General features: G+C 41.5%; 1 protein-coding gene across 1 annotated transcript in view; it reads left to right on the plus strand.

Annotated features, from left to right (window-relative positions):
- LOC143934791 (uncharacterized) overlaps positions 1 to 12,439 on the plus strand; it is a 154,112-nt gene that overhangs the window by 28,408 nt on the left and 113,265 nt on the right. Inside the window, 3 exon segments of the mRNA XM_077458417.1 lie at positions 2,375 to 2,493; positions 5,762 to 5,890; positions 9,522 to 9,699. Of these exon segments, the coding sequence (XP_077314543.1) occupies positions 2,375 to 2,493; positions 5,762 to 5,890; positions 9,522 to 9,699 (426 nt within the window).

The following is a 12,439-nucleotide window of genomic DNA, read 5'->3' on the forward strand; positions in this document are numbered from 1 at the left end:
GCACAAAAGTTATAGCGTTTACAAAATAGGGGATAGTTTTATGGCATTTTTATTAATAATTTTTTTTTACTAGTAATGGCGGCGATCAGCGATTTTTATTGTGACTGCGACATTATGGCAGACACATCGGACATTTATGACACATTTTTGGGATCATTGTCATTTATACAGCAATCACTGCTATACAAATGCAGTGATTCCTGTGTAAATTACACTGGCAGTGAAGGGGTTAACCAGTTGGTGGCAGTGTAGGGGTTAAGTGTTCCTAGGGGCGTGTTACTAACTGTTGGGGGCTGGGCTTTCTTTTAGTGAACACTGATCTCTGCTCCAATCACATGGAGCAGAGATCAGCGTCACTTGTTGCTAGGCAGAACGGGGAGATGCTGTTTACTATGGCATCTCCCAGTTCAGCCGCCCCGTGAGACGATCGCAGGTATGCCCGCGGTGATCGAGTCCGCGGGACCCGCGACCGGACTCACGGGGTCCCGATCGGCAAGCGCTCGCGATGGCAGGGTGGCATTTAAGATTGGATGTACCTGTACGCCAGTGTTTCTCAAATCCAGTCCTCAGGCCCCCCCAACAGGTCATGTTTTCAGGTTTTCCATTATTTTTCACAGGTGATTTGATCAGTTTCAATGCCTTAGAAATTACCACAGCCGTTTCATCTGAGGGAAATCCTGAAAACATGACCTGTTGGGGGGGCCTGAGGACTGGATTTGAGAAACACTGCTGTACGCCAATATGCCTGCCCGTGCCATTCTGCCGACGTACATCGGCGTGCACCGGTCGGGAACTGGTTAACATCCACCAGTCCCCTGGTTCGCTCCATTAACCCACAACAGTAAAATCAGTAAATGCAGTGAAACATGCTTGTTATACTCACTGTGGAACCTAAGGGGTTAATCCTCCGCATTGTGTAAACCGGCTGTTTGATCCTGCTTCTGTTATCCTCCCCTTCTTCCACTGTCCCCAACCCATCTCCTGATAGTACAGAGCCTTTGGAGTCACTCTGCACATGTTCAGTTGGTGTGTGTTGCTAGATAGTTTTTTTTTGGGGGGGGGGGTGCATATGATCAGCACAGGGCCAATCAGCACTGTCCAGACAGAGGAGCAGGAGTCGTGCAGTCTCATAGGACAGTCAGAGTAGAAAGAAATCTCCTCCTACAAGCTTTAACCAGATGCTGATAGAAGTATTTTTTACTCAAAAAATTTACATTTCCATGTTCGGTGTGCTGTGAGAGACCAGGTATAGTGAATGCAGGGTTCTGGGTTTAGTAACACTTTAAATATTATGGAAGGAAGCACAAAATCAACTCCATAGTTTAGTAATCATAAAAAAAAGCCTTAGTCATATTAAAAATGGGCATACATTGATCTAAAATGTAACCGCTCTATCATACAGAGCTGGTAAACATGGAGGATACCCCACTTCTGGTTTCCAGTCCAGCGTCTGACATCACAACCCCTACGCATTTCGTCGTATGGACTTTATCAAGAGCATTTCCTGTGATCAATAGACCACACTTAGGGGGTAAATTTTGATCAATATGTAGATCAGATCATAAGTTATTGATCACATCTCTGCTTTTTCCATGCACTCTCCTAAAAGAATCAATCAGAAGGGGATCACATTCTTGAACACAGCATTCCAATGTCACCGATCAATGCAAAATGATCAATAATCTTCCACCTTGCCTCGTCAACTTAGTTTGAACGTATCCGATCTAAATCAAATCTACATCATTCGAAGGGGAAGTTATGTTTACTGGATTATTTGCCGATTCGATTGCTTCTGATCAATCTGGTAATAGAATCAAAATGCTGTATTCTACTCAGTTACGTTGTTCCCTGTAATCTCTGTGGACTTCAGATACTGTTGCCTCTATGTAATGGAGAGGAGAAAGGGAAAGGTTTGTAGTCCTATCTTAGTGACTGAGCTCCCTAGATAGAGTATGGGGAGTATGGGGAGTAAACATTGTCACCCTAGGATGAGTTTAACTCGCAAGATGACCAGGTGGAAAAAAAAGCTTAAAAAAAAGAAAACAAATGCAGCCACCACATCTAAGGACTGGTAGGATACAATACAGTAAATTACATTTTTGAACTTAAGTTTAGATATGCTTTACAATAAAAGAAAAAGCACAGTAGTAATGTAACTGAAATACATCACAAAAGTTCTCAATGCCTTTACTTGAATTACTTCTGGTGAAACCTTGATGAGAATGCAAAAACCCCAAAATTACCGGATTAAGAAAATTACATGATTGTCTTGAAAACAAAATAATATAAATCAAGACAATTACATATATATGATGGTACTTGTTTTAGTGTCTGACAGAAATGTGTAAGTTTATGTCTTGTCTGAACTTGGCAGATGATGACGTCTTCTTGGAGAATGAAACCAAGCGTCAAGAATACATCATTAATGACTACGGGTTTGTTTATCAAGGCAACCACAAATGGATTTCTTCTTGTCCATGGAACTTTGGGCAGGTATATGGTGTTGGTTTACTCTAAAAAAAATGGCTATTCTGTTGTTACTATTATACACTCAAGGAAATATGAAACAACTTTCTTTATTGCACATTTTACTACTGAGCAGCAAATACTGAATACACTGCATTAGCGGAAATGGCAAGTTGACATTGGAGTTGATTTACTAAAGACAAATAGGTTGTTAACAGTGCAAGAACTTATTGAATGTGGTGAAATGTCGCTTTGTCAGGAATACCCAATCGCATGCAAGGATAATAAAAAAAAAAAACAGCAATATTTTTGCACATGATTAAATGATGGAAGTCAGCAAGGCTTCAGCTCGTTAACTTAGTTTTGGGCAAAATTCCCATGCAAAGTGAACAGTCCATTTGCCTTTAGTAACTCAACCTCATTGTCTCTTTAAGCTCCAACTCTGAGCTCTAGCCACATAACACGCATGGTAATTTCTCAGAGATGCAGAGCATGGCGCTGACATGAGGACATCATCATCTAACAGATTCTTCCATCCACACTAACAGCATGGATGGATATATCTCCCCTGCCGGCTGTCAGAACACCGGAACAGTGCCTGCATTTGATTGGATGTAGGCACTGATCTATGTAACTATGTAACAAAAGTCCATTGAACAATGCACTGCAGACACAATGTGCAGTTCTGAGCTGGTACCATGGAGCTTGTCCACCAACTCAGCAGTCCCGTCACCTCACTCTCAGGAAACACATTTCTCCATAACTCCATGCTTGTTCTCCTCCAGGGGCTCCATCTCTCTCTCTGTGACTCCAGGCTAGGTTCCTAGGTACTCTGCGCCACAAGGTTGGTCCCAGTGCGTGGGGAACCAGTAAATAGTCAAGGAGGTGAGCACAGCACCCCTTCACCACTAGAGTATTGGTCACCCCTGCCATGTCACATGTTTCCTGGCTGGTTGGCCAGGCTAGGTCCCTAGGTACTCTGTGCCACAAGGTTGGTCCCAGTGCATGGGGAAACAGTAAATAGTCAAGGGGGTGAGCACAACATCCCTTCACCAGTATCGGTCACCCCTGCCATGTCACATGTTTCCTGGCTGGTTGGCCAGGCTAGGTCCCTAGGTACTCTGTGCCACAAGGTTGGTCCCAGTGCATGGGGAAACAGTAAATAGTCAAGGGGCTGAGCACAACATCCCTTCACCAGTATCGGTCACCCCTACCATGTAATATGTTTCCTGGCTGGTTGGCTGCTTTAGCAAGTGACACAAAGGTGGTAGTCCTTAGCAAGGGCTATATAGCCTCCTTAAGACAGCTTCTCTGGTCATTAGACCCCTGTACCGTATCTTCTCTATCTTCTCACGCCCCTTTGGATAAGCCCTGTACTTTTGATACATGCACTCCTTGAGAGACTTCAGACCAGGTTATTTAGATAAACAATAAAGATCCTTTACTAAAGTAGTTAAATGAGGCATTGGAGCAGTACTTGATAACATCTCCATCACATTTCTCACAAAGTTCTCTAGTGGCCCTTAATAGTGCCCCATGAGGTAGTCATACATTAATTAAGTGGTACAGTCCATTTAAGTGCTTAGTAAGGCAAGAGTCCATAATTGGCAGTGAATCCATAACTAGTAGCATAAGTCCATGTAAGTCCATAGCCCCTGCTGGAACCCTAAATGTGCTCCCAGAAAGGGTGGTAAAGTAATCAAGTGGATATTACATCCTCAGCAGCTCTCTCCTTCTCTTCCCAGACAGAGAGCAGTTATCCCCTTTTTAGACTTGCAGAGGGCAGTGCTGCTCAGAAAAGCCCAGAAAAGTCTGGCTAGCAGAGTTAATCCTTATCTGCCTCTGCTGGGCAACACTAACTAAACAGCGCAGCTAACAGAGCAGAACATACATTTAAAGCTGAACTATAGGCAAAACTTTTCTTTTCATTTTCAATAGAACAAGGAAGGGTTATAACCCCTGTTAGATTTTTTTCCGCCATCTGTGTCACATTGCGGAGATTCCCCTTCATTTCCTGTCCCATAACCAAAACAGGAAGTGAGAAGAAATCCCTGCAAATTAGGGGAATTCCTTGGGGACCCCCGTGTCACCAGCACTAGGGTCCCCACTGGAAGATTTTCCCTCTATTAGGTTTCAGGTCACAACCCAAAATTTGGGATTTTCTTTTACTTTCAATGATAATGGCAAACAGGACAAATAGGATGAATTTCCTTAATTGGGGCACCGACAGCAATAAAAATGGACAGGGGTTCTAATCCAGCTCCACTCTGTCTAAAATTAAAAAAAAAGTCTTTCCTTTAGTTATGCTTTAACCACTTAAGGACCAGAAGGATTTTCTCCCTTAATGACCAGGCCATTTTTTGAGATACGGCACTGCGTTACTTTAACTGACAATTGCGTGGTCTTGAGACACTGTACCCAAACAAAAATTTTTTCCCACAAATAGAGCTTTCCTTTGGTGGTATTTGATCACCTCTGCAGTTTTAATTGTTTGCGCTATAAACAAACAAAAAGGGACAATTTTGAAAAAAAAGTTTAACTTTTTGCTATAATACATATCCAAAACAAATTTCTTTTTTTGGTTTAGGCCGATATATATTCTTCTAAATATTTTTGGTAAAAAAAACTGCAATAGATTTATATTTATATCTCATTGGATTTATATTGATTGGTTTGCACAAAAGTTATCACGTCTACAATCTACAGGATAGATTTAGGGACTTTTAGTTTTTTTTATTGTTTCTACTGGTTATGGCAGCGATCTGCGATTTTTAGCGGGACTGCAACATTACAGCAGACAAATCTGACCCCAAATGACACTTTTTGAGGACCAGTGACATTATTACATTGATCAGTGCTATAAAGATGCACTGATCAATGTAAACATGACACTGGCAGGGAAGGGGTTAACACTAGGGGCGATCAATAGGTTAAGTGTGTTCCCTCAGCGTGTTCTAACTGTAGGTGGCTGGCTGCCGGAGACATGACAGAGATCACTGTTCCCGATCACTGGGAACAATAGATCTCTGTCATATCTCCAGGCAGAACGGGGAATTGCCTAGTTTACTTATTCAGTTCACCGTTCTGTGTCTCCTCATCTCAGATCGCCAGCGGACATTGAGTACGCCCGACCCACGGTCAGGCACAAGGGAGTCAACTATTGTAAATTTGCAAATGTAAAAAAAAAAAAGGAAACCAGTAGGTCAGGTGCCATCATTGGCTCTCAGAATATTATTTTATATTTATTATATGATGTTGCCCCATATACTAATATTAAGCCAACCTTTCGTTATAGTTTGAAGAAGACATCTTGGATATAAGCTTAAAGCTATTGGACAAGAATTTAAACTACCTGAAAGATGCTTTTAAGGATTTATCTTGTAGAAATAGTGCAGTATACATAAGTCGAGTAGTGTGCGCCATGGTGAGTATACAATTTCAGTAAGTAAAGAGAGCCAAAACCTTTTCGATATGTAATCTATAACACTGTAATTTGGTTTGTTTTGATTTTAAGTTTGTTAACCAGTGACATTATATAATGAATTAAAATTCTTGAGCAAAGGTGCGCTTGTTCTATATGATGTAGTGTACATAAAGTGAAATGTGAATAAAAAAATAAAAAAATTGATAGTGCATATTTCCAACAATTGGTAATATGAAAAAAATGAGTGTTAATAAAGTGCTCCTCCACAGAATATAATGGTTGATTATGTGATCCGTGCCACCACTTCCATCACAAGGTGCAATGCCTGCTCACCTTAGGAGGCGACCCCCTTGGGTCAAACAAAGCTATCAGTAATATGTTCTAGGATCCCTTGAAGAAGTCACATGATCAATGACGCAACACGTCGGAAAGAGTCGTTGACGTCACAATCTGGTGTCTTAGCTACACGGCTGTAGCGGTGAGGAGGAGAGCAGTGTCTCCCTGATTTGCCTTACACATTAATATTTTATGTAATACACAAGACAATAGATCGTGTGAATGGGAAATTGTTGTATGCCCTTTATCCACGGCCCTTAATCATTTACATTGTTGCACGATTAAAGTTTTTTTTCCTTCTCTTCCCAAGACACTCCAGAGAACAGATGGTTTTATATTGAAGAACGCTGTGAATGTCTTATTGCTATTCCAGGCTGGCTTGTCCTAGAACATTGAGAGCTTTGTTTGACCCAAGGGGGTATCCCCCTAGGGTGAGCAGGCATTGCACCCGGTGATGGAAGTGGTTGCACGGAAAAGGGAAAAGGCTCCTTATTAGAAGTATACTTATAGACAGGAAGGTTGGCATTACGAGATTTTTCCATGCAGCAGGAGGTTCTAATCCTTTACACTTTTTAAATATTTAAAATATTTCAGTTTTGTGTAGATGCCAGATAGTTAAAAATGCCTAACAATGTCTTATATCTCTGAAGTTAGGATCTTCGTCCTTGAGTTGCAGGGTCTCTACACCTGCTGTGGTTATTATTAGTGAGCTTCGCTCTTTCTAATTTTTTAATTCATTGTATACCTTGGAAATAAAACACAACATGCTGTAACTTACAAAAGTTGCAAACTTTGGTGGGAATGCCCAAAACTCTCAGGTGGACAGGAAAAGAATTGAAGACTATGGAAGGGAAATGTTGCTGTCTGTCTGTCCAAGATATAGTATGTAGAATGTCAGAGGCCCCTTTAGCCTACCAGCCCCCCACTTACAGTATCTCACAAAAGTAAGTACACCCCTCACTTTTTTGTAAATATTTTACTATATGACAACACTGAAGAAATTACACTTTGCTACAACGTAGTAGTGAGTGTACAGCTTGTATAACAGTGTAAATTTGCTGTACCCTCACAATAACTCAAGACACAGCCATTAATATCTAAACTGCTGGCAACAAAAGTGAGTACACCCCTAAGCGAAAATTTCAAAATTTGGCCCAATTAGCCATTTTCCCTCCCCGGTTTCATGTGACTCATTGGTGTTACAAGGTCTCAGGTGTGAATGGGGAGCAGGTGTGTTAAATTTGTGTTATTGCTCTCACTCTCTCATACTGGTCACTGGAAGTTCAACATGGCACCTCATGGCAAAGAACTCTCTGAGGATCTGAAAAAAAAGAATTGTTGCTCTACATGAAAATGGCTTAGGCTATAAGAAGATTGCCAAGACCCTAAAAAAGAGCTGCAGCACAGTGGCCAAGACCATACATCGGTTTAACGGGACAGGTTCCACTCAGAACTGGCCTCGCCATGGTCGATCAAAGAAGTTGAGTGCATGTGCTCAGCGTCATATCCATAGGTTGTCTTTGGGAAATAGAGGCATGAGTGCATCCAGCATTGCTGCGGAGGTTGAAGGGGTGGGGGGGTCAGCCTGTCAGTGCTAAGACCATACGCCCCACACTGCATCAAATTGGTCTGCATGGCTGTCATCCCACAGAACCACGAATGGCAGCATGTACTGTGACATACTGAAGCAGAGCATGATCCCATGCAGGGCAGTACTCCAACATGATAATGACCCCAAACATACCTCTAAGAAGGCCACTGCTTTGCTAAAGAAGGTGAGGATAAAGGTGATGGACTGGCCAAGCATGTCTCCAGACCTAAACCCTATTGAGCATCTGTGGGGCATCCTCAAACAGAAGGTGGAGGAGCGCAAGGTCTCCAACATCCACCACCTCTGTGATGTCATCAAGAGTGGAAGGGGACTCCAGTGGCAACCTGTGACGCTCTGGTGAACTCCATGCCCAAGAGGATTAAGACAGTGCTGGAAAATAATGGTGGCCACACAAAATATTGACTCTTTGGGCCCAATTTGGACATTTTCACTTAGGGGTGTACTCACTTTTGTTGCCAGTGGTTTAGACATTAATGGCTGTGTGTTGCGTTATTTTTAGAGGGCAGATTTACACTGTTATACAAGCATAACCCTCACTACTTTACATTGTAGCAAAGTGTCATTTCTTTGATGTTGTCACATGAAAAGATATAATAAAATATTTATAAAAATGTGAGGGGTGTACTCACTTTTGTGAGATACTGTATAACTGACATAGCATTTTTCAGTGGACACTTAAAGCCAAACTTCAGGTATTGCTAACATTTCACCTCGCAGTGCCACGCAACCCCTGCTTCCTCCACGGTGCATACGGTAGGTTTTAATGTTTGTTTGGTTCAGGGGTAAAGGATAAGGTACAATACTTATACTATCCCTTGCTTCTGCAGATTTTCTTTTCTCCAGACGACCTGTCCTCTGAAGCCACTCCTCTGTTGCTCAACCAGTCACAGCTCTTTGACATCATCACATACAATGAAGGACCACTTTCCCACATCCCAGGCTCTCCTACATCCCGGGAGCCTTGGAAATAAGTGATGGCTGCTGGGGGAGCAAAGAAAATGGTATGGGCGCTTTCACATGGGCAGCAGTGTCTACCACCCTGTGAAAAGTGCTCTGTGGTCGATCGCTATTCAGAAGGCAGTAGAGCAGCGGCTGCTAGGTGTTTATGAGGACAATCAAGCCACCTCCTGAATGTCAAAGGGGATTTTTATTAAAATACCGCATTGCAACTGCAAGCCAAGCATTTGGCTCACAGTGTCAGAACAATCCCGTTGACCTTAATAGGCCCCTTTGACAGGCAGTGCCACCTGTCAAACTTTGCAAGCCAAGTTAAAATTACCATGGCCAACTCATGTGTAAAGCCCATCTGGAATCAATAGTAGAATTTAGCTGGGCAGTCGAGGGGTGGTTAAATCCTGGCTCAGCCACATGTGTTTACCATCCTCTGGCTGCTCATGTGAAAGAGCCCTTAGTATTGTGCTTCTTGCAAATCAACTAGCACTAAACCCTTTCAGTGGAAGGGAGATACCCCGAGATACCTTTGGAAAGTTGATTCTGATACCCCAATGTGGCTCAGAAGCTGTTTATACTCCAAAGCTGTTAATGCTTCAAAAGATTAATACAAAATGTATTAACCTATATAAAATGTGTTCAGCAAATATGCACTATTTATGTACTTGTTTCAGATTGTGTCTGGTATATTCTTTACTGTTTTGCAATGACTCTTGTTTTTCTAATATTTAGATTAACTCTAATGATGATAATGGAGTACTTCAAGGAAACTGGAGTGAGGATTACGAAAATGGTACCAATCCTTCCTCATGGAATGGGAGTATTGCCATTTTAAGACAATGGTATAAAGCCGACTGCCACCCAGTCAAATATGGTCAGTGCTGGGTCTTTGCGGCAGTCATGTGCACAGGTAACGGAGCTGTACTCTATATTCATAAAACAAATTGGCTTTTACATTTATGCCAATATATACATACATACATACATACATACATACATACATTTATAGCAATACATTTATAGTATTACATTTATAGCAGAACTTCACTGCATCTGAGCACTACAAACCAAAAACTCGATTTAATTTTTTTGTATTATTCAAAGCAAACTCACCCATCCATCTATGTCGCCATGCTTTATTTTGCTGAGCAATCAAACATCCCCATAGCATATCTGGCAGTGGCCATCTTGAGTAAGGGCAGATGATTCATTTAGCATTTACTTCCTTGAATCTATCTCCCCTTAGCTCAGGCATGTAGGCAGAAGGGCATGCTTAGCTAAGAAAACCATCCTCCCCCTCCTGACGACTCCTGGGGTGTATGACATCATTTGCCCAGGCCTGGAAACCAGGAAGTAACTGAAAAAATGTAAAATAAAATGTAAAAAAAAAAAAGTAAATATAATATATCTTCCTATGAATTTAGTAACAGCATAAGGATTCAAAATAGTCAATGTTGACTGAGAGAATGAAGTTCCACTTCAAGGATATCACAAGCTATGGGGCTTTCAGACACCTAATGTAAGAAGGCGATCAGTGGGAGATCTTCAGTGGGAGATAACTTCATTACCAGATTCTAGGTGAAGAAATGAAAAGCTTGGTCAAGTAAAAACTGCTCATAAATAGGCTAAAATTGAAACTCAAACAAACTGGGTATCATTTTTTTAAATCACAAAAACCACAGCAGTCTATTTTTTAGAGGGTCAATTCCAAAAACCACAACAGTCTTTTTCCAAGAGGGTGACCTTCTTTTCTATGAAGAAAAAACACACTAACATTTTTCAACAATTCCATGTTTGCAAGTTCTTTTTTCTTCCCACATGGATGTCCTTCATTCCCTAAATATCATAAGTAAGGATGAGCTTGGATTTAGTCTAGATCTGTCAATAATGTCACAATCATCCCCAGCCCTTTGTACAGGTATAGATATGGTGTAGGGAATGCCCTGGCCAGTGGCCACAGTTGATTGGGCTTGAGTGACAGCTTCCTTCTGGGCTCATTCTACTTTGTACTGCTTGCAAAATCATCCCATGTAACATTTCTGACATACCGTAACCATCCCGATCTAAAGGCATACTCCTTACTATAGTAACCCAAAATTTTTGGATAGAGCAGGAAATAGCTAGAATCCCTATTTTATTTACAGTGGTCTCCGTTGTAAGATATTGGGGAAAGTCCATCCAAAAGGGACACAGACATCAGTAAAACAATTTTTACTTTATTGGAGAGGGGTTAAAACTTTGTCAGGTTTTGATTACTGTCTTTGACCCCACTGGGGACATTCTTCCTAATTTTCAATCACACAGACAGCAGTCCATGAAACAGGGCACATTCCCCTAGCATAAACATAGACAGCAATAAAAACCTGATGGGAGGTTCGAATTTGACAATCTTCAAACTTTTAAACAAAAGGGCAAGTTCAACATCCTTCAGATTCTAGGGGAGTCAGACAGTGGTCAGCTGGAGTAAAAGAAATGGCTTAGCACCTGTGGGAAGAAATGCCCATTCGTTGGTGTCAGTGGGAGGAATAATGCAATGTCGTTAATGTCAGTGGGAGAAATAATACTCCATCGTTGGTGTTAGTGGGAGGAATAGTGCCTCATCGTTGTAGTATCAGTGGAAGAAATAGTACTCCATTGTTGGCGTCAGTGGAAGAAATAGTACTCCATTGTTGATGTTAGAAGCAGGAATTGTGCCTCATCGTTGGCGTCATTAGGTGGAAAAGTGCTCCATCATTACTGTCCCCAAGGTATAGTCCCCAAGGGCCAGTTAAAGGCAAGTGTAGGGTTGCAGTTTTTGAACCACTGTTTTAACACTTCCCTTTTCCATTACAAAAAAGTGTTTTACTGATGTATGTATCGCCAATATCTCTAATATAGTATACACTGATGAAACAATCTCTCCTCACATCCCTCCCAGATGACCACAGTAAAAACCTAATACAGGTTCCATTTCTATCCAAAATGAATATTGGCGTTCCACTTTACAGTAATGCCGTGTACACACGGCCGGACTTTCCGGCAGACTAGGTCTTTTGGCGCACTTCCGATGGACTTTCCAAACGAATGGACTTGGCCACACACAATCACACCAAAGTTCAATGGATTCGAGGTGATGATGTACGACCGGACTAGAATAAGGAAGTTCATAGCCAGTAGCCAATAGCTGCCCCAGCATTGTTTTTTGTCCGTCAGACTAGCATACAGACGAACTGATTTTTTTTTACTGGACTGGAGTCCGTCGGAAAGATTTGAAATACGTTTTAAATATAAAGTGCGTCTGATTTTTCTACAGCAAAGGTCAGATGAAGCCCACACACGGTCGAACTGTCTGACGGATTCGTTCTGTCAGACCTTTGCTGTCGAAAAGTCCGGCCGTGTGTACACGGCATAACACTTTTGAACAAAGAATCATTAAACTCCTACAAACATTTGTTTTAACTCCACTGTGGTACTAGAAAGGAATAACGTTCTCTGTCCTTCAATCCATGGACAATGGACAATCTTAGCTGTCCAGTCAACAACTTGTGTTCAAAAATAATTTCCAATATCATAAAATATATACAATGTCTAGCAATATAAATTACATCATCATCACTATCAAGGTATTTATAGACAAGCACCTACTGATATTCAAGGGCACTAGACATATG

This window comes from Lithobates pipiens, unplaced genomic scaffold (genome assembly GCF_037356315.1).
Source record: "Lithobates pipiens isolate NorthernLeopardFrog02 unplaced genomic scaffold, aLitPip1_a1.2 Scaffold_28, whole genome shotgun sequence".
NCBI classification, from domain to species: domain Eukaryota; kingdom Metazoa; phylum Chordata; class Amphibia; order Anura; family Ranidae; genus Lithobates; species Lithobates pipiens.